Source organism: Delphinapterus leucas, chromosome 6 (genome assembly GCF_059928025.1).
Source record: "Delphinapterus leucas isolate spDelLeu-1000000601 "Yukka" chromosome 6, BTC_Dleu_Yukka2, whole genome shotgun sequence".
Lineage (NCBI taxonomy): Eukaryota > Metazoa > Chordata > Mammalia > Artiodactyla > Monodontidae > Delphinapterus > Delphinapterus leucas.
Window position 1 is genome coordinate 82350792 of NC_143134.1, and position 24003 is coordinate 82374794.

The 24003-nt window shown below is 32.6% G+C and overlaps 1 protein-coding gene across 7 annotated transcripts in view; it reads left to right on the top strand.

Moving 5' to 3' along the window:
- VPS13A (vacuolar protein sorting 13 homolog A) overlaps window positions 1-24003 on the top strand; it is a 273758-nt gene that overhangs the window by 197514 nt on the left and 52241 nt on the right. For 5 of the 7 annotated variants that reach the window (XM_089913319.1, XM_089913320.1, XM_022573468.3 and 2 more), the window contains 10 exons: window positions 374-479; window positions 2807-2920; window positions 3804-3949; window positions 5154-5235; window positions 6079-6192; window positions 7328-7403; window positions 7490-7653; window positions 7967-8012; window positions 8122-8245; window positions 12550-12664. In XM_089913319.1, coding sequence (XP_089769445.1) covers window positions 374-479; window positions 2807-2920; window positions 3804-3949; window positions 5154-5235; window positions 6079-6192; window positions 7328-7403; window positions 7490-7653; window positions 7967-8012; window positions 8122-8245; window positions 12550-12664 — 1087 coding nt within the window. The other 2 variants (XM_089913323.1, XM_022573470.3) reach the window with 2 other exon arrangements.

Sequence of the window (24003 nt, forward strand, 5' to 3'; positions counted from 1 at the left end):
GCTTCTTACTTTGCCAAAATTTTTCCTAATTAAAGAAAAATTTTTTAACTAAATATATTCCTGGGACTTGCTTTTTTCATTCAGATTTTTACTACAATTTATTTTGTTGTATGTAGCTAGAGTTTATTTATTATCACTAGCATGTAGTATTCTCTTGTGTGACTATATACCACAGTTTACTTACCGATTTCCTCTTTGTAGGCATTTTCATATTATGAGTTTGTTGCCATTATGAACAGTGTTGCTGTGACATTTTTTAATTCATTCACCTAAAAAGTTCTAAGTTTCAATATTTATCTAATATTTTTTCCTATATAATTTTGTTAATGCAGTTAATCAATGATTTTTAAATGTTTTTCACCTTGTATTATAGGTATTTCAAAGTGTTGATCCAAGAAATGGATCTCAGGTTAGATCTTGGGTTTGTCTATGCTATATCAGAACTTATGACAGCAGCTGAAGTAACTGAAAAAACGGAGGTAAGACTTATTAATAATATGATGGGAAGAATTAGGGAAAGAGGAGGACTTAAAAAAATTATAACATTATACATTCTTAAATGTATTAAAATGGTTTTAAAAATTAAAATTTTTTTATTATGCTGCCGGCGTTCTACATTGGCAGATATCACATTTTCAGATTATAGAAGTTGGAAGCAAGACAAATAACCTTTTTATGATGACTTAGCAAATAGGAGGAAAGGTTTTAGGCCAGTAGTAAGGGGCAAAGGATAATCAGTCATGTTTACATCACTTTTTTCCTATTTTATTTTTCTGGGTTACTTTTGTATTGATTAATAATTTAGAAATTTGGATATGCCAGGATATTTGATGAGAAAAGGGATAAGGCAAATAAAAGGTAAGATGTCCTTGCATATACCTACACACATCTTCCATGTACTTTAAAGCATCTTTAGATTACTTATAATACCTAGTACAATGTAAATGCTATGTCAGTGGTTGCCAGGGTGTGGCAAATGGAAGTTTTGGTTTTTGGAACTTTCTGGATTTTTTTTTTTCTTTTATATTTTCATTCTACAGTTGGTTGAATCCACGGATGTGGAACCTTGTGGATACAGAGGGTCAACTGTATACTGAAACAGTGCTGGGTACTTGTCCCCCTTTCTCCAAGGCTTATTATTGTTACTGGTTTATTTATTAGTTCAGTGACTAGCTGGATTATTTTATTGAAGTCTACCCCACCCCCACCCTTACCTTTCCCTGCATTGTTAAGCCTTTGATGTTGCTCCTCAGGGAGGTGAAGATTTGGGACACCCACAGTTACCCTGGAATAAAAGTGGTTTTTACAGGGCTCTTTGCATTTCTTTCCATGATCACAACTGCTAATTGCTGGATGATTGCTCTGGGTTTTTTCAGTAATGCCTTAGGGCATAAATTGCTCTACAGACTAATCCAGTCAAATTTGGCCTCCTTTGAAGGAAGTGATCTGAAGATAAGTGTTTGCTATTTGTTCCAACCCCCTGTCTCTTTCCCCAGTTCTTTCTTTCACAAAAACTTAACAGGCCTACAGTTTAACCTGTATCTTCACTGAATCAAGGATTTTCCTCCCAGTTGCCTTTCACCACAACATTCACTGTTTCCTAGAGCACTCTTAGGCCTGAACTTTACATTTTGTTGTAAATGAAGTCAGTTTCTTTGGGAAGAGATGAGGAGCTGTCTGTTTTAAAGTCTACTCCCACATACACATACACCCCCACCCCCAGGCAATATCTCTGGACCAGAGCTTTGGAGCTCTAGAGGTGGGCCAAGGGTGATCAGACCTCAGTATTCTCAGTGGTGTCACACCCAAGTAGAGCCTTTGTTCTCTGAGTGGAGGCTGGGCAGAAGAGGGAAGCTCCTTCTTCCCCTGTAGTTTAGGCTCAGCAGCTAGTAGCTGTGGGCAGGATGAGAAGTGCTGACCTCTGTTCCTCCCAAGATGAAAGTCTTCCAGTTGGAGGTGGGGCAGAGAGGGAACTCTGAGTTCTTGGGTGCACCAGTCTAGATTGGAGTTCTGGCTTAACTGAGTTGGGAGGGGGAACTGAGAGAATGGTCCTTTTTCAAATACCACAGAGTCACTTTTCCTACCAAATTTTTATAGATTTTCTTGAATAGATGTTTTATTTGGTTATACCCTTAGGTATAGAGGCCTTAAAAGTTTGTCTTTTTAAATAAATTTTACCAGTTTCTCTGGAGAGCTAAAGATCTCCTTACACCATTATCCCAGAAGTGAATTTCTAAATATACTTTTAATAAGGTTATCATTTTGAAATTTTTGTTAATCAGTTAAAATGTGAATGTTGGGCCGTTTCTTAACACACAGAAGTACTAGATTTGTGAGCATTTGCAAAAGAAATAGTGTTGATTATCAAGAATGAAAGCACTAATCACTTCATGAAAAATTACGTTCAGTGCCTTCCCTTTTTTGATTTATATTAGTGACCTCTGTAGATGTCAGTAATGCATTTATCAAAAAGCTGCAAGTACATTATGATTGTATTATTCCTAAGAAAGTGTTGATGGATTGGATTAGTGGCCTTTTGGAATAAAATCTATGGTCACGTGAAGAAAACCTTAGTGTCTTTTAACGTATTGGATGGAAACATAGAAGATGTGCTTATCAGTTTGTGAGTGACTGAACTTTCCTAACAGTAGAGATGTTAGTTTCCCTTCTAAGGCAGTAGGTTCCCAATCATGAGCAATGTTGAATCTGGATATTATGGGGAAGTATTCTGCAGCGTGTGAGCTATTAGCTTAATACTTATACAGAAATATCCCTTATGTTTTTAATATTTTATGTTCCTTTATAGGTTGAGCTTTTTCATAAAGATACAGAAGCTTTCCAAGAAGAATATAAAATAGTTTCATTAGGAGATTCATCACAAGTCAGTCTCTATGAATACTTTCATATATCTCCTATCAAGGTAGGGGAAAAATAAGTCATTTTTATTGTCCTTGATAATCTTGGTAATAGCAGATTGATTTGATCTGTTTGGGGGAATACAACATTTAAATTATATTCTTAATAGTATATAAGTTCTATAACTTCACAATTACAAATATAAGTAAATAACAAAGGAATGATACTTTTAAATTTTTATTATTTATTCTTATAATAATTTTTTATCATGTGGAAATAATAGTGGAGCCACCTACAGTATGTTTATATGTTTACATCTTGACCTAACATTATGTTAACTTGCTATCTATTAAGGTGTTGAGTGACAATTTTCAAACTTTTGTGTATGATATTAGTATAAGTTTGAAATTAATTTATAAAGTAACCTTGATTTTAAAATTGAAGATTGAATGGAACTAAAAGTAAGTTCTTAACATAAAATTTCTATGAGTTAACTTACATAATACTTGAAGAAAATTACGTATAACTACTTATACTATATATAATACATATAATACAAAAGTGCTTTTTAACTAGCTTTACCACGCTAACTTAATTCTAATAGTTGAAACGTTCACTTTTGGAGATATTTGAGTTAATTTTCAACAATTTCAACTTCTAGATTGTTAATGTTATTAAAAAATATATGAAGATTAATATTTTCCTAGGTTTACCAAAAGAATTGGATTGAGCTAAATATCATACATTACATGGTTGAATTTAAATTTTTTAAAGGGCTGTTTACATTTTAAATTCTTTCAACATTCCAGTTATTAATTTTGATATAATCTAGGTAACTTTGAAATCTTATTTATGGTATAGTGAATTTAAGATGATATTGAATTTTAAGAGTTAAAACTGTCATTATGAAGAAAGTGCTTTAAATATTTCTTTCTTTATCTCTTTAGTTGCATTTAAGTGTTTCACTGAGTTCAGGTGGTGAAGAAGCTAAAGATTCAGAACAACCTGACGGACTGGTAGCAGTTCATTCTTTAAATCTTTTGCTGAAGAGTATTGGTGCCACTCTTACAGATGTACAAGATGTAGTTTTTAAGTATGTTTAATATTCAAATGTATAAATTGATGAAAAGTCCATTTTATATTTACCTTAAAATTTTATAAGTGAAAAAGTATGTAAAGTACATTGCAGATCATAGGTTGAATATGGTTTTTTGCTAAATGTTAAATGGAATATAATTTAAGAAACATATTAACTGGTAACCCTTAACTATTAAGTAACAGAATAATTATTAAATAATTTCCTTAAGAAAGAAGGACAGAGGTCATGCAAGTTTGTGTGTTATATAAGGCCTTTTTGGCCTAGGGAAGGATTCCTAAGAAGCTGTGTATACCCAAAGATGTGATGTGTGGTGCTTAAAAGATGTTGCTTTAAGGCCTGTGGGATCAAGACTCTTCAAAGCATATGTGACTAGACGAAAATGAATGCCATGATAGCAGAAGTGAAGGGATCAGTTTAAATGTTACAGTCAGGAATTTAATGTGAGTCATAATGTAAGCTATTAGAGTATCTGACCAAAGAGACAGAGAATCTGAGTGGAGACTTTAGATGAGCATGACCTTTGCAGATAGCACCTAGAGCTATTATTAAGAACAGTAGTAAGAATCAGTGAGTCTAATAAGACATAACTGTAAATCTAGATAAAAGTTAGGAAACAGTCAAATTTAAAAACACAAGTTTGAAGACATCAGAAGTAGGATGAGATTTCTAATCTTGCTGCTGTCCTATCCTTAGCATAGAACTTCCCAATTAGTGGTTCCAGGTATATGCTGTGAATAGGTTATAAATAAACTGATGGTGATTCTTCAGCTGTCAGCTGATCAGGCAGGACCTGCAGCAGCTGAACCCTGGCCATTCTTGAGCAGCCTCTTCCATTTATCTCAGTGCGTCAGGCATTTTCTGTGTGGGCCATGATAGGACAGAATTGAGAAATATAGTTCATGTCCAGGAGTGGGACCCAAGGGTCTCTAAAATGCCTGAATTCTGTGAAAATATGTGTATATTGATGGCTTTTCTGAAGATAAGATCCATAGCTTTTATCAGATTGTTAAGAGGGTTCTTTGACCAGAATATGCAGAGATGTATATAGGAGTGGATTTTCTGACTGGTATGGGAAAATGTACTAAAAGGAATTTTTTTGGAGAAAAATTCTAAAGAAAATAAAACCATTCATTAATATTAAAAACAATCTCCTTTTCTCTATATATTTATACATTTTTGTGTGTTTTTTTTTTTTCAGGCTTGCATTTTTTGAACTCAACTATCAGTTCCATACAACATCTGAACTACAGTCTGAAGTAATAAGACACTATTCAAAACAGGTTTGTCTGAGATTATTTTACAGAGGGACAAAGTGATAAAATGGTGAAGCCATATGTGTCTATAGAGGTATAATGATTTGGCCAGGAAGGGAATAGCCGTTTCAAAATTTTAAAACATGGTTTTTTCCCTCAGGATTGTAGAAAGAAGTTGAGCCCAACCACCATTTCAGTTTTTTGCCTTTCTACTTTTAGCCTTTGACAGAAATCTTTCCTGGATCAGTGTGGACTAGATGTAAATCTTTAAATAATAATTAGCTAAGTAATTCAGCTCACTTACTTAAAAAAATAGGTCAAGGGAAACTATTTATCAGTAAGTAACTGATGAACACAGGGCATTTTTAGTGTAATTAAGTTGTTTAGTCAGACAGATATATTATTTTAGTGGATTTTTGTCCACCTCTGAAGACTCCTGTATTTTGTGGTATAATTTATAGAGCATTGAGATAGCTGTTGTATGGTGGACAGATCACTGAGCATGACTTAAGAGGTCTGGGTTTGGATCCCAGTTTTGCTGTTTACCCACCGTGGCTCCGGGCATCATTTGACCTGTATGTTTCTCTAGTCTATAAAATGGTGGCAGTAATAATAACTGTCACACATAGTTGTAAAAGTATTTTGAATATTCTAAAACTTTATGTAAATAGGTCATATTATTTCTCGTACTCTAACACCAAATTGCTTTTTGAAACTAAGACTACTGATGAATAAGGTGATATGGTTTAGGCTGAAATTGGTGGTGAGGGTGTTAGCCTGAAAAAAAACTGGATGTGTGTACTGAATATAAGGGGAAAAAATATTAAGTCTGATAATCTGATTTGACTAATGTTTCTATTTCATTTTTAGGCCATTAAGCAGATGTATGTACTCATTCTTGGACTTGATGTTTTGGGAAATCCCTTTGGCTTGATTAGAGAATTTTCTGAAGGTGTAGAAGCATTTTTTTATGAGCCTTACCAGGTAAAATAGTTAATCTTGTGTTGTGCAATATATCACACTAATACTTTTGAATAAATAGTGCATCCCATTAGCAGACACAAATTACCATATGTAAAATAGATAAACAACAAGGTCCCTACTGTATAGCACAGGGAACTGTATTCAATACCCTGTAATAAACCATAATGGAAAAGAATATGAAAAGTATATATATACGTACATATACACACACTTGTGTATATATATGTATAACTGAATCACTTTACTATACACCAGTAACTAAAACAACATTGTAAATCAACTGTACTTCAATTAAAAATGATAATAATAATCACCCCAGTTGTTAACTTGAGTTGTAGTTGTGAATGGATTTTTGGAAACACAACAAAAGGACATTATTTTGAAGCAAACAATGGTAAGAGGTTTTTGAGAAGTCTTGGGAGAAATATTTACCTTTTTCTTCAGAATTTAAACTTAAGACTTTACTAAGAAATACCAAATTTTAAGTGTTCTGTTGGAATATTAAAGGTGGATAAAATTTGTACTATAGTAGAAGGAAGATTCCCATGGACACACAGTCTTGCTTTGCACAGTGGTGTGGGACAGTAAAAATAACCATGCAAGCTGACACTGTGTGAAACAATCTTAATAATCAATGGCAAAAATTATGATTGTTCTCTGTCCCTTAAAAATTTCTGTCAAAACATTCAAAACTCTCCTACTTTCACTTTTAAACATAGAAGATAATGAAAAATAAAGTAAAACTAGTATTTATTTTGTACACTATAATCTAAAATATTAGAAATATTAAGAATTAAAGTGCTTTTATTTCTTTTTTAAAATATTATATAGAGTAGTTTGTGGTTACCTTCTCATAATATAACATATACTCCAAGTAAGCATCTTTTGTACACTTTGGTGAATAGTCATATTCCTTTCTAAGTTTGGATCAACTTCTAACATTTTATCTTTTGTACTTTGAATGTCATGAAATATCTGAGAATTATGTTAATGTGAAGTTTTCTTCTGATATCACTTTCTCTGGGACATCTTTATTCTTTTTGTCACTACTACTTTCCTTGTTTATACCAAAAAAAAATTTACCTTTAAACGTAAGCGTAACTTTATTTATTGTTATTCTTTTTTGACCCTTTAGGGAGCCATCCAGGGTCCTGAAGAGTTTGTGGAAGGAATGGCACTGGGACTGAAAGCACTAGTTGGTGGAGCTGTTGGTAAGAAACAGAATGCCTACCAAGAATGATTATGCTAGAAAGTAATGATATGTTTTGTTTTACTAAAGGTATTACAATTTTGCTAGGTGGATTAGCTGGTGCTGCCTCCAAAATCACCAGTGCTATGGCTAAAGGGGTAGCAGCTATGACTATGGATGAAGACTACCAACAGAAGAGAAGAGAAGCCATGAACAAGCAACCAGCTGGTCTTAGAGAAGGCATCACTCGTGGAGGAAAAGGATTAGTTTCTGTAAGAAATTTCCCATGGTTGTGAACATTTTAGGAATATCTTTTAAAGCCACGATCTGTGAGTAAGGAAATAGACATAAAACTTTCATTCACTCAAATATTATTTGGATGTTGGTGGAGCAATGGGTTGTGACATAATAAAAAACATGTCAGTAGCCTCCAGAAATATTCTGTTTAAATAAAATACTTAGGAAATATGTTAATTCTTATGGTATCTAGAAAGCAGATCTTTGCATTTCTTTTGTTAGCCAGACTTGGTTCTTCAAGGTATCATGTCAAAGTATTGTAAATTTTCAATTGTGCTTTTCCTCTAGGGTTTTGTAAGTGGCATAACAGGAATTGTTACAAAACCGATCAAAGGCAAGTATAGTGATTCCTTTGGGTGATATATATTACCAAGGCTTTCATAAACTGATTCCATTTTCGTTCCTAATCCAATTGTCTAAAACTCTGTCTTTTTTCTATCCAGGAGCTCAAAAAGAAGGAGCGGCTGGTTTCTTTAAAGGTTTTGGGAAAGGTTTAGTTGGAGCAGTGACAAGGCCAACTGGAGGCATCATAGACATGGCTAGCAGTACATTTCAGGGAATAAAAAGGTAAATTCTCTTTGATGTAAAATATGAGTAAAATGCTTAAACCAAGAGAAATGAGATAAATCTCTTTGGCTTGAGGCACTTAATTATGAACCTGCAATAATGGCAAGTTGCATATGATCTTCCTAATTGCTTTTGATACTTCTTAAATTGTTGGTATTGCATCATTTCAGCTTCATAGAGTTCTACTTCATTTGTCATTCATTCCCAGCAGCCTTGGAAGGGAAGGTTTGGCAAGTTAAGTTTTTCACTTTCCTTGATTGCAATACATTACAATAATGTAATGCTATACATCAGTTACAAAATTAGCAAATATAATATTCTGTCTCCTTTTTTGAGAAATAAAGAATGGCATTTTACATTCCAGGTTCAAACTCAGCTTGTGTTCACCCCTTCCTTTATGGTCTTATTTTGTTATGAAACTATTATATCCTTTCCCTCTGTTTCTCTTCACTTGTGCAAATAATTTTAAACATGTTCTCTTTTCCTCCAAATTAAATTTAGCATAAGACTAAAATTTAGTAGTTGTGTTATTGTTACCTCTATTCTAGAAGTTTGTAACACATAAAACAATGGATTAAATTCATACTAATGAATTTAACTTAGAAACCTAACTTAGAAAATTGGTGGGTGGATATCTCCCTGACCTTTTTTCCTTTGTACTTTCTCTGGCTTTCTGCTCTATTGCAATAAGTATTGTCATTAAATTAGTTGCTCCTTTTAAGTCAGTATTTCATACTATGCCCATAATGGGGTGTTTCCAGTTTTAGTTTAGAGTTAAGGTTGGAAAAAAGGGTACAGTTTTTTTCTACCTGTAACTTTAGTTTCACAAATATAATTATTGAGTCATAATCATCAGAGAAGCTCAAAAGTCAATAACTCATAGGGAATTCACCATGACAATCAGACAAGAAAAGGAAATAAAAAATCAAACTGGAAAAGAAAAAGTAAAACAGTCACTGTTTGCAGATGACATGATACTATACATAGAAAATCCGAAAGCTGCTCTCAGAAAACTACTAGAGCTCATCAGTGAATTGGTTAAAGTTGCAGGATACAAAGTTAATACACAGAAATCTCTTGCATTCCTATACACTAACAATGAAAGATCAGAAAGAGAAATCAAGGAAACTGTCCCATTTGCCAACACATCAAAAAGAATAAAATACCTAGGAATAAACCTACCTAAGGAGGCAAACGACCTGTACTCTGAAAGCTACATGACACCGATGAAAGAAATCAGAGATGACACAGATGGAAAGATATACCATGTTCTTGGACTGGAAGAATCAATATTGTCAAAATGACTGTACTACCCAAGGCAATCTACAGATTCAGTGCGATCCCTATCAAATTACTAATGGCATTTTCCCCAGAATTAGAACAAAATATTTTACAATTTGTATGGGAACACAAAAGATCACAAGTAGCCAAAGCAATCCTGAGCAAGAAAAAAGGAGCTGGAGCAATCCGGCTCCCTGAGTTCAGTCTATACTACAAAGCTACGGTAATCAAAACAGTATGGTACTGGCTCAAAAACAGAAATATAGATCGATGGAACAGTATAGAAAGTCCAGAGAGAAACCCATGCACCTATGGTCACCCAAAGGAGGCAAGAATATACAATGGAGAAAAGACAGTCTCTTCAATCAGTGGTGCTGGGAAAACTGGACAGCTACAGGTAAACGAATGAAATTAGAACACTCCCTAACACCATACACAAAAGTAAACTCAAAATGGATTAAAGACCTAAATGTAAGGCCAGATACTATAAAACTCTTAGAGGAAAACGTAGGCAGAACACTCTTTGACATAAATCTCAGCAAGATCTTTTTCGATCCACCTCCTAGAGTAACGAAAATTAAAATAAAAACAAAAATAATTAAGCTTAAAAGCTTTTGCACAGCAAAAGAAACGATAAACAAAAAGACAACCCTCAGAATGGGAGAAAATATTTGCAAATGAACCAACCGACAAGGGATTAACTTCCAAAATATACAAACAGGTCATGCAGCTCAGTATCAAAAAAACAACACAATCAAAAAATGGGCAGAAGACCTAAATAGACATTTCTCCAATGAAGACATACAGATGGCTAAAAAACACATGAAAAGATTCTCAGCATCACTAATTATTAGAGAAATGCAAATCGAAACTACAATGAGGTATCACCTCACACCAGTCAGAATGACCATCATCAAAAAGTCTACAAACAGGGCTTCCCTGGTGGCTCATTGGTTGAGAGTCCGCTTGCCGAGGCAGGGGACACGGGTTCGTGCCCCAGTCCGGGAAGATCCCACATGCCACGGAGCAGCTGGGCCCGTGAGCCATGGCTGCTGAGCCTGCGCATCCGGAGCCTGTGCTCCGCAACAGGAGAGGCCACAACAGTGAGAGGCCCACATACCACAAAAAAAAAAAAAAAGTCTACAAACAGTAAATGCCAGAGAGGGTGTGGAGAAAAGGGAACCCTCTAACACTGTTGGTGGGAATGTAAATTAGTATAACCACTATGGAGAACAGTATGGAGGTTCCTTAAAAAAACTAAGAATAGAGCTGCCATATGATCCAGCAATCCCACTCCTGGGCATTTATCTGTAGAAAACCATAATTTGAAAAGATATATGCACCCCAGTGTTCATTGCATCACTATTTACAATAGCCAGGACACGGAAGCAATCTAAATGTCCATCGACAGATGAATGCATAAAGAAGATGTGGTACATATATACAAAGGAATATCACTTAGCCATAGAAGAAATAATGCCGTTTGCAGCAACATGGATGGACCTAGAGACTGTCATACTGAGTGAAGTAAGTCAGACAGAGAAAGACAAATATGATAGTGCTTATATATGGAATCTAAAAAAGTGGTACAAATGAACTTAGCTACAAAACAGAAATAGAGTTATACATGTAGAAATCAAACTTAGAGTTGCCAAGGGGCAAGGTGGGGGAGGGATAAATTGGGAGATTTGGATTAATGTATATACACTATTATATATAAAATAGATAATAATAAGGACCTAATGTATAGCACAGGGAACTCTACTCAGTACTCTCTAATGGCCTGTATGGGAAAGGAATCTAAAAAAGAATGGATATCTGTGTATGTAAAGCTGATTGACTTTGCTGTACACCTGAAACTAAAACAACATTGTAAATCAACTATACTCCAATAAAAATTCATTAAAAAAATTAAATGTCCTTCTTTGTGTCTAATAGGAATTTTTTTTTTAAGTCTAATTTTTTTCTGATTTTAGTATAGCCATTCCAGCTCTCTTTTGGTTATTATTTACATGGTATATCTTTTTCCATCCTTTTACTTTCACTTTATCTGTGTCTTTGACTCTAAAATGAGCCTATTTTGGACAGCATATAGTTGGATCACATTTTTTTATACATTCTGCCAATTTCTGCTTTTAATTGGAGATTGATCCATATGTATGTGTCTATACATATGGATACATAACATGGTAAGCTCTTAATATTTGTTGAATATGTGAATGTTTGTTGAATGAATGAATGAACAATAAATGAGTCTTTCTCATGTAGGTCCATACAGTCAAAAAATGTTAAATAAAATATTAACCAAATTCAGCAGTGTGTATATGTGTTTCAAACAGTACATATCAAGCCTTAGAAGGAATGTGAAGGTATGTGAACATTAGAAAACCATGTAATGTGACTTAAAGCATTAACAGTTTGAAGGAGATAAACCACAGGATCACAGCAATGACCAGGGGAAAATTCCGTATTTAAAATTCATTGTTCATTCAAGATTTTCAATAACAATGACAAAAAAAAAGTTAGCAAACTAAGAGTAGAAATGAATTTCCTTGACTTAACAAGCAGTGCCTTCAAAAAAAAAAAAAGCTGATACCTATACTTCATGAAGAACTCTTAGAAGCTTTACCTTTAAAGTTGAGAATGAGAGAAGGATGCTTGCAATCCCCTCATGTATTTCGCATTGTGCTGGAGGAGCTAATAATGCAATATAATAGGAAATAGGAAAAGCAAAAGAAATTAAAAGTCTTAAACCAGAAAAGAAAAAGCAGTACTCATATGCTGATTCTCTGATTATTGTCTACAAAGAAAATCCAAGAGAATCTATAATCACACTTCTTTACAGTTCTACATTTGTCTAGAGAACTTATTATTTGTGTCAAAAGACAAAATTTAAAAAAGAGAAGTGATGTAATAGTCTCATTTTATCCAATAGAAGATCGTTTTTTTAGTAGTTTCATTTTAAAGTATACTTAGGAGTTTTTGAGTAATTTTTAAAATCAAGTTATATGTTTTCCCTCTAGAGCTACAGAGACTTCTAATGAAGTGGAGAGTCTGCGACCCCCTAGGTTCTTTAATGAAGATGGAGTTATCAGACCTTACAGGTTGAGGGATGGTACTGGAAATCAAATGTTACAGGTGGGTGAAGAAATATCTTATGAATTAAGATTAATATAGTCAAGTCAGCTTTTTATTTAAAGTAGCTATATAATGCTTTAAATATGTATTAGATTATTTGGGCTTTTATGTTTTGCTTAATTCCATTTAAAGTTTCTTACATTTACTTAGGTTTTAAATGTACATTTATTTACTGTAAGAATTTTTTTTTTCTTTTTTACAGGCATCAAAAAGTTTGATATGAAAACAGTTAATGCATGACTTTGCAAGTGAAAGCCAACAGTAAATTTTAGTCTTAAAATTTACAAACTACGTACAGCTGTTTCAGTATTTTGAATGCAAAGAAAAGCTTTTATATTGGTAACTTTTTGTATAGGATTTTTAGCAAATCTGACCTTTTTATAGGATACCTTAGTTCTGTACTGGATTTACTAGATTAGCCGAAAGCCATTGTGCCTTATGTGCCCTCACAGTTGATGGTACTTATTTACCCAGTTAGACCATTTCTATTTAGGGTGCTTCCTTCAAACCACTAACAACTTTTATTCCAGATATAATCCTCATGTCCAGTTAGGCATGCATAAGGAAAAAAAAAATCATGACCACTGCTATTGTGAATTCTTGGGTTCTCCTGCTTTTCTTTTGAAGATGCTCAAATGGCCATGACCCGCTTCCCGCTTTATGCTTGTGTGGTCTATTTAAAACCCTGTGGAATTGATAAGCAATTTACATGAAAACCAACATCTTTTAGTAAGGAAAATTAGCTTTTAGAACAATAGTCAGTTTGAAGATAGAATATTTTATCTGTTTATATAACTTCTACTTTGAAAGTTAGACTTTTTAAAATCTGGATTATGCTGCAGATAACATACACAATAGGATATACCAATTTAAAGTCGTTTCTGTTGTTTAGTTGTGAAATACTAAATTAAATCATTTAATTGAAAACAAGGAGGCTTGAAAATACTCATAGTAATAATAAATTGTACATATTTGAAAATACTCATAGTACAGACTTGAAAGTATTGCTAGTACTTGATATCTTTACGTTCACAGTGTATAATTTTGCATTAAATGTACTTCCATAAACTTACAAGTATTGTGTTAATGTGTGATATTTAGTTAAGTGGTTTTACATTGTGTTTAAAATGTTTTTAAAGCATCAGAATAATTGCATATTGGGATAGAACTGGCAATCTACTGAGAGATGTGTTCTAAATGGCAGGTTGACAAACTCTACAATGACAGTATATCACTCTTTGAAAATATTGCAGAAGTCACCTATAGTTATACAATTGAAACATACATATCTACTCAGCACGTGCCTTCCCCTATTAGAACACAGTTAACATATTACTAATTCATTTTACTAAACTGAATAGTTATCAAATCACCTTTCACAAAACTATTTCTTGAGAAACTATTTTATAAACTTAGTAGGAAGTAAGGATGAGTAGTGAGGAGAGTTTAGACATACATCCTCATTATTAGAGAACAGATGATAAGAAAGCCATGACATACCAAGTTTTTCACAGCTGATAACTTGATTTCAGTAACAAGTAAATTTGTTCTACACTTTTTTCCATTGATTGTTTTCTAAAGCTCTGAAGTTTGGGATTTAAGATCATGACTATTGACTGTATTTTTAAACATGCCTGTTATTTTCATTAGGCCAGTTGTAGAATTAATTGCTAAAAGAGCTGTTTAAATGACTAAAATCTCACAATCCTTGTCAGCCATTACTTATTTTTCAGCAAGAGTATTAAACACAGTATTAGTCAGAATACCTATAGGAATTCACCAGATGCCTTAGGATGTTTGTGTTTGGCATTACTCTCTTACAGGTGTAAGAATTGGGTTGTTGCTTTAGTGGTAATGGTGCTTTTTTTGAATCAAAACTTTACTATTAGCGAACACTTTGAAATATACAAATACCAGTGCTGTGGCAAAGAAGTAGATGACATATAAACAGTATTTCAAATCTCATCTGCCTAGATTTAATCTGATTTAATAATAATGCCCTTAGAAAATATTTAATACTTTCAAATGTTCATCCTTTTGTTTTCTAATTTTCTAAAAAGGGTGCTCTGTGTTCACTAAATTATATATGCCTATATATGATAATTAAATATGAGATACACTCTCTTATTGTGTACCTTTCTATCTAGAAAGTGGCACATAATTATAGTGCTTCCTGATAGTCCATTAAAGCTACCTACTAGAGAAATAGAATAATTCTAACATAGTCACAAAATAATTTACTGGTATCATCAAGCTATTCTATACATTAAGTGTACCAACCAGTGGAGTTTAGTTAAGTCTTATTAGGTTAAGAAATTATATCCATAATTACTGCCACACTTAGAGCTGAAGTCTTCTTCAAAATTATTGACTTCTTGAACATTTCATAATTTTACATGTTTTCCAAGCAATTTGCCATACTTAACTAACATTTGTGCTTCTTTTTTTCTTTACCATGCTTACAGAAAATTCAGGTCTACAGGGAGTGGATTATGACTCACAGTAGAAGTAGTGATGATGATAATGATGATGACGATGATTAGTCAGATCTGAAATGTTCAAATTCATGTGTTCTTTGTCATTTTATTTGGAATGTTTCATTAACATGTTTTGTATGACTACTACCATAATGCCCATATGGAGTCAAAAGTACGTTTTCCTTTTAAAATGTTTTTCTATGTATTTTCAAAAACAAAAATTTATGCATTATTTAAGCACGGAAAAATGTATTTTATAGCCAAAGTAGGGCATACCATATATTATAGCATTTGCTTTATGTGTTTTATAGCTTTGTAATAACAGTTTGTCTTTAAGATTTAAAGTTAGACAATTTTTTCTTTAATGTTCACTAGTTTCATTTTAAATTATCTGTTTATTTGTTAGCAAAATGCTGTTTTTAATGTTCTCTGTAAATTTTCTGGGCTGTAATATAATGTAATTGAGTTAAAAAAAAGAAAGAAAAAGAATAGTAATAGCCAGTCAATATTTTATATTTATTTAGTATTTTAAAAGCTTCTTTGTCAAATTTCTTTTAATAATAACAAACTTATATAACTTGAAGCAATACGAATTTGTTGTTCTATTCCAAAATCATATAGGTTGAACTACTATTATAAGAAACATTCATGATTTGTCATAAAGCTTAGATAGTGAAATAATTTATAGTCTGAGAATGAAGAAAAATGTTCTTTGGTTCTTTTATTTCATTTTATTATGTATACATTTTCTGAAACAGTGAACAAAGTTGGTTTTACAATCATTATATTTACTTATTAGCGTACATATCCATGTGCTATATCCTTATTATAAAATGTTATGAATTCAGGACAGAAGAATTGTTATAGTAAGCATAATTATATGTATTTCTTCTAGATAATATTGGGAAAATGTTATCTATGTTTCTGAAAGATGTATAAGCAAATCTGTTTTATGTTTTGCATACTGAAGGCTTTTTTTTTAATTTCAAACTTAGATGAAACTTTTTGTTCTATTTTTCTAGTATATCAGATGTACTTAAAAAAAAAAAACTCGAAAAATTAATGACTGTTAATAGTATGATGTTTAAACCCTTATGACTGCTCTGCATTTGGATCAACAAAGGAACATTTACCTTAATTTATGTTAAGCATTTTGCTTATAATGAGCTTATATTAGACTGTAGTAGATCATTGCCTTAATTGTTTAGCTTTTGGTTTAATTTATTCAGCCAATGACTTGAGTCTCTTCTAATTCTTAGGTTTATCAAGATTTTATCTCTATAAATCATTATTTCTTAGAAAATGACTATTTCAGATTTTTAGTATTGAGCTTACCAAAAAAGAAGCTAAAAAATTTTGCTCTTGAAATTTCTACCTGCCTAGCAGCATTGATTCAAATTAAGTAGAAATCCAGGGTGTATGCTAGGACTAAGAAATATGTGAATGTCAAAGAATTTAATTACTGTTTTCATCAAAATATAGTATTCTTATCTTTTTGGAGTAAGTAAATAAATTAAAACAGTGACCATTAAAATAGTCACTGCTGGTATCAGAGACAATTTGTCTTTGTCTTGCATCCACTGCTCTCTCACCCTTGGTCAAAATCAAGCAAAGTCTGCTGCTTCTGCTGGAAGCTGGAAAGAACATAGTCTATTGTTATGTATTGTGTATGCCTGAGGAAGGAAGGGTTTGGTAATTTCGTTGACTTCTTGATTCCAACTATGCTAAGCATGCGGCCTTTCTAAAGGAGAAAATGCTAACTGCTTGTTTGCAAGAAATTTACTGAGTTTCCTGTGGTTGGTCTGTGACACTTAATTCTATGGTACAGACTTCACAAAGGTCCTTATGAATTTATCTGGGAAAAGTTCTGGATATTTTAGCAGTGCCTTACCATTTTAATGAAAAGAAAATTGGAGGTAGAATTAACATTTATTTAAAATCTCTTAAACAGTAAAAAGATTTAAAATAATATTCTAGTAACTAGTAAACTTTGTTCATGTGACCTTAGGGATTCATCCTTAAGTTTTTAGCCCTTAAAAGTGGCATACATTCTTTTAACAGTACAATTGGCCTTGTTCTTTCTGTTTCTGTTTTCCTGCACCAGTGAAATAATCTTTTCAAGCTTCTCTGCTGACAGGTATTAATTATATTTTCAGTTTAAAAAATGTATTTATTATGTTAATTTTATTTGAGAAAAATTTAAGCCTGAGGATTGCTCTATGTTTTCTTGATGGAGAAATAGGACTTGGACAAAAATATCTTCTTATTCCTCATCAAATATATAGAAAATTAGTTCAATTTTGGGACTTTAAATGAGATGAACCGTTCTTTTGTTTGTTTATTAGTGGCCCTGTAATTAATTAGAACTTTAAAAATGGGAGTATCCATCTAATAAAGCCTAGTGAGAAAGCTGAGTTTGAGAGATTGACTATGTAATACCACACCTTTCCATATCCTTTCACTTTATTTATATTCCAAATTTCTATGTGGTCACTGCCTATGTATAGAAAAAGGGATAAAGGGATGGAGAGTTCTTTCTTCTTTTCTAAGGGAATAATCACTCATTCTCTATTTTCCTTTGTGTCTACTTGGCACTTGAATAACATAGTGAAAACTGGCAGGAAGAAGAGTTTATAAAAATCCTAAAATTGTGAACACCTATCATCATGGATAAATAATCTGTTTTTAAGAGCCTATAAATGAAATTAATTGATGCTCACATTGGTATAGATATAACAAAGTAAACCCAGAGTAATATTACTGACTTTCAATATTCCTTATTGAAAAGGAAGTTGGAATAAATTTCAATTTACTTCTATTTTTAAAATAATCAGAATTTTATAAATTTTACCTTTTGAAATTATTCAAAACACATATCATTGATGTAGTGTTGAGTGTTGACTTTAAGGTCATGTTATGAAAATTAACAGATGGAGTTAGATCTGTGAGTAGGACATCAAAGTTCAACATGAAGTATGTGCTGCTGTATTTTACATCCCAGGGTCATGTACACTATAGAATGATGACTGCTGTGACAGCTACTATAGTGGTTTGTCTGATTTAAGTCCCACGGTGAAATTTTGCATTATACTTTTCCTATAGTGATGGGAGGAGGACCAGAAACAACAATCCAACTGTTACTGAGTACTTTTCTACTGTATCTTCAAGCCACAGGTTTTTCTTTTATAGGTTTCCTTGCATATTTGTAATTTATTGTAGTAGTCCAAAATATTATAGGTCCTATAGGGTCTAAATAAGATACACAAATTATTCATTTAAGTCAAATAATAATTATGATGGTTATGTAAAGAGAATGTCAGTTTTATTTATTATCCTATCCCTACACCTTTGAAATAAATGGAGATCAATTAAAAATGTTTAGATTGTTAATGTAATCTTTAATTTCAGTAGATGAATATTCAAGTTTATGAAGTGCAGTGAGTACAAGCCATACTATATACAAAACCTTACAGAAAGGCCTGAATCAAAGAAGAATGAAACACACGATTTCAAATAACGCAGACCATGTTAGGGAGCTAATTAGAATAATTTATGATGGTCATATGTAGGAGTTTATGGCTTGGTTTGTTTTAATGTGGTAGACCTATTTTCATGTCTGTAATTATCTCTCAATCAGTGTGATAAATTTATTTAACAATTATTTCGTATCAACCAATATGTATATAGGAATAGTGTACCTCCAAATATCAGCTTTAAAATAAACATTTAATAATTTTGTAAAATTGGTTTTTAATGTAACCATCTTTATTGCATATACATATCCTATGCAGTGAAATGGTAACAAAGATATCTACTAAATTTGCATTATGCTATTTCTTAGAGATCCTTAATTATTTGAGCATTCAAAATATAGTCATTGTGTTTTTATAAACAGATAATCAGGATAGTATATATAATTCTTAATAGGGAATGCTATGTTTTTATACTGTAAATTATTATCTATGAATAGCTTGTTAACTATATTATGTCTACAAAGATTTTTTGAATGTATTCAGTAAAACTTGGAGTTTCTTTGAATTAAAAAATTTAGAGACTTGCACTCCATGGAAAAAGGTAAATCTCTCTTGCGAATCACTGGACTAACATTGATTCTCAATCTACAGTTTTAGTATTTTACAAAAGATGTGAAATTTTTCAAAAATTAAAGCAGATTATTTTCTACATTGTTAAAGTAATATATGCTCAGTAAAGAAAAATAGGAATAGAAAGGAAAAAACTTACCCTGTCTCCCCACCATTTATTATGGTGTATTTCATTTTTTAATTTTTATTCATGTAATTATGATTCAAATATATAAATTTGTTATATATTTTTTATTATTGTAAATTTTTATAAATAGAATTACTATTAACTTCTAAAGAGTAAAAATGTGACCCATTCGGTCCCCAGTGTGGGAAAAATGTGACCCATTCGGTCCCCAGTGTGGGAAACCTGGTCTTCTGGAATACATTATCACCAGCAGGACCTTTCTGTGTTTTTTTGTTTTTTTTTTAATGTATGTATTTATTTATTTATGGCTGTGTTGGGTCTTTGTTTCTGTGTTTCTTTGTTTCTGTGGGCTTTCTCTAGTTGTGGCTGGCAAGCAGGGGCCACTCTTCATCGCGGTGCGCAGGCCTCTCACTATCGCGGCCTCTGTTGTTGAGGAGCACAGGCTCCAGACGCGCAGGCTCAGTAATTGTGGCTCACGGGCCCAGTTGCTCCGCGGCATGTGGGATCTTCCCAGACCAGGGCTTGAACCCGTGTCCCCTGCATTGGCAGGCAGATTCTGAACCACTGTGCCACCAGGGAAGCCCTCTATGTTTTTATAGTTGATGTAGAAGCTTTTTCTTTTTGATTGAACATATTTTTACCTTTTGACTCTGCCTTTTTTAAAAAAAATTTACCCCTTAAATAAATCTTCTCAAAATTCATTTGTGTATGTACATGTATGTATAATCTTTGTGTTTTTCATTGTGTACAGATATTGACAGCTGGGTTGTCCCATGGGGGTAGTATTTTTCAGCCATTTCAGACATTTAAAAATTTTATCTGTGTTTTCTTTGAATCTCTTACATGTCTTACAGAGATATCATAGATGCCATTATATAAGTTGTAGAAGGGATGCTGTTTTTGTTTGTTGTATATTTCTTTTCTTTCAGAAATTACAAATGTTTATTATTAGCTTCAAACACTGACTTAATAACAATTGGAAGATAACTACCTTCAGCTGATGTGGTCTTTCCCTTTACTTCCGGAAGAGAATTACAACTGATCTGGGAAAAAACGGGCTTATCATAGGCAGTCAGATCACCAGAGTAGTGCTGAACATTCTTCCTGGCTTCATCTGAAATTTTGAGTAAGTGGACAAGAACTACGAGATAAAGGCCCATTGGATTTCACTCTTCATTTTTAACTCTTCCTCTCCAGAAGCATACTTCTGAATGGGATGAGAAAACTGAAGAGAGCCAAATTCTGTTATCAAAGCAAATTAGAGTTAGCATCTCAGATAAAGCAGATGCCATGAAAAGATTACCTGTCCAACTTGGATACAATTCTCATACCTCATTTATTAGCTTAATAGAACTCTCTTGGAGAGTCTTTGGCACATCATTTTTGAAAGCATATACTTTTGAACATTTAGTAGTAAGTCCCACTGACTTTATTTTGGACCAGTGGACTAACTCACCCCACTTAGAACCTTCCAGAATTACATAAAAATAACTGTGTGAATAAGACTTTGAAATTGTGTCTTTTTCTGGAGGTGATGGTTCCACTTACGGGAGGTTCCAGTTTTCTCTTTGTCAAAAAAGTGTACAATGAATTTTTAAATTATTTTTTAATCCAGTAACTGAAATGAGACTAATTTGATTACTAAATCTTTTTCAAAAGTTTGTCATCATTTCATCCCATAAATTTATAAATATATTATGGAAGGATAAATATTAAAGTAGAAAATGTAGCACATTTAAAAGAAATAAAAATGCTAAGCTCAGATAGGTTCAACTTGAGTCTTTCTGCTTACCAAGGATGTGCAAATAGAGCTAAAATTCTGCAGTAAGTTTTAGTTTAAAAGGTCTTTAGGCTTTATTTAGCTAAAGGTGCTAAATTGTAACCTGGGATTCAACCCATGACTTCTCTATTGATACATGAGAGCCCTACCTTACAATGTCCTTTGGTTACTTTCAACAGCACATAGGTTCTCAACATAACTTGAGCTTAGTAAAGTTCATTCATATTTTATTTTAGTGTGTGCTCTAACAATAATATTGTTAGAAGACTTTATTATAAATTATGAAAAGTCTTCTTTATTAGCCAAATATCCTATGAGAGAAAAGCTGTTGTCTTGCCAAATGAAACAGTTCATCTTCATAGAAAATTAGATTGGAGGCTGCTTTCATTCATCTAAAAACAAAATTTAATGTCATCTATAAAAGGAAACACCATGTATAGTTTTTTGCCAGTTAACAGTCTTTAGTTGTAAATTCAAATGAAACTGATATCCTATCTGGTGATGATTCTGATGAACTGTATATCAGTGAAAATTTACCGCTAAAGAATCTTATAGGAAGCAGTATGGAGAAATGTACATTTAGACATTTTGTGCACTTTGAGTCTGAGTTAGTTGTTTATTAGTCTTACTACCTTCCAAAGAGATAATTATCCCTGGGTGTTATATGAAATGGAAGTATTACAGGAGATGTGACACAGCTTGTGAACTATCTGAATCCATATTCCAATGAGCTGTTAAAATGGGATCGCACTTCATCTAGTGGAATATATGTATTTCTTCTATGCTAACTCATGTTGACAGTAAAGATACCTGGGGTGCAGTAATACCGTATGGCTCAGGGCCTGGATTCTGGAACCATGTAAACCTGAATTCAGTACTAGCCTTTTCCTTTTACTAGCTTTATAGTCTTTTATTCTAGTCTGATCTCATATTCCAGACTATAAAATGAAGATAATTGTAGTACTAACAGTACTTTGGTATACAATACCAAGATAATAGTACCTTGATGGCGTTGCTAGGATTAAAAAGCAAGGTAATCTATGTGATCATTAGTACAGTGTCTAATAGGAACTTAATATATTTTCATTATTCCAGATGAATAATAACCAGTGTATGCTGGTCCTGGTCATCATTATTCTATATTCCTCATTTGTCTCCTCTTTGCCAAAATAAAAGCCATCATTAAATTTTGCCTTTTTTTTTTTTTCTTTTAAGGTTAATAGAATAGTTAGAATGTTGTGACGGTTTCCACACATTAATTGGTAAGCGATAGAAACAATAAAACCTCAGTGATTTGGACTGCTCTGAATTATTTCAGTATTTTGAAAGAAATGTTATTCTTTTCAAGTTTATATAGTATCATGGGTCAGTAAATGTTCAATAGAGGTTCTGCTGGAAATGCATTAGAGAGACTTTTGTAACTATCCACTTACAGTATTTCTGACCAGTTTCTCTGGCTCTTCTTGTAGAATGTATTAGGTACGTTAATTAATGGTCTCCTGTTGTCAGTGCACATAATTATGTCATGAGCATAATTCTGTCCTTTCTCCAGACTGTTTTAGTTGAACCAGTTGGTGACAATTCACATCTCTTAAGATAATAGTTTCTTTTATTTGATTTTATGTCACAGTGTTATGCTCAGCTGTCCTGTGTAAGTTGTCAGCATAGTTTATACTTCGGCTGACTGTCAAAATAGCTTATTTGCATGGGAGGAGACAAAGGTATGGGGGGGATTAAACAAAGCCTTATTCCTCTTCAGATTTGGTGACACAGTCAGTGAGATTCAATTTTTTTTAAAAACCAATTTGCCTCACATAATAAGCTAAATACCAATTCTTCACTTGTGTTTATATTTATTCTGCTATATATATGAAATCATTGAGCTTTTAGGTAATGAATTTCTACTATATTTGCCCATGAAGCTTAGTTGAATACCTTGTTTTTCCTGGCTATAGCTCTCAGATCTGTTATATTTAAAGTGAATTGATAAAACCTTTTTTATCCCTAAGCCTTAATCATATTACTCTAAGGAAGTTATACTTACTGACTACATTTTTCTCTAAAGAGAAGATTACAAGTCATTTATTTATTTACTTCTTTAATAATTGAGAAATGGCAGCATTTACCATTTTAATTTGTTTTGTTTACCTCCCTGAATTTTGTCATTTTTAAAAGTACACTTAATTTTTTAGTATAATCTGTTGATAAACTTTCCATCTTTCCCCATTGTCTCCAAACTATTCAAATTAGCCAATCTATAAAACCATTTATTCATTATCCAGTAGATTTTCTTGCTCGATAGCATTTTGTTCTTTATCTTTTTCATCTAGATGAATTTCATTTTCCTTTTATCACTCATGCTGCTATCTTTAAAAAATATATATATATATATATATACACCTCTATGAAACTCATCCTCCAAAAGAAACAGATATTGATCAGATTTTGGTTTTGTTTTTTGCTTAACTGTATTCTTATCTTTACCCAATTTTCTTAAATATATTTGCAATGAATATTAGCACCTTATATTGTTTGGGATTTAAAGTCTTCCATGTTAGTGATTTGTTCATATCTATCTTTTCATATTTTGCTTTGTTTTTTCAGAAATGTGTTTGTTATAGAACTGTGCTAATTCATAGCATTTAGATGGTTGGAAAGTGTTAGCAGTGTTTTCTGTATTACTATAGTTGTTAGGTATGTTCTTTTTCTAAAGTACTGGGACTTATCTGGCAGGAAATACGGATATTATTAGAGGATAACCCTGACACAACTGTCTTTCCAGTTCGTACTTTTTGTGTGTTTCTAACGTATAATCAATTTGGTTTGGATTTATTTATATCTAGTAAACTAAG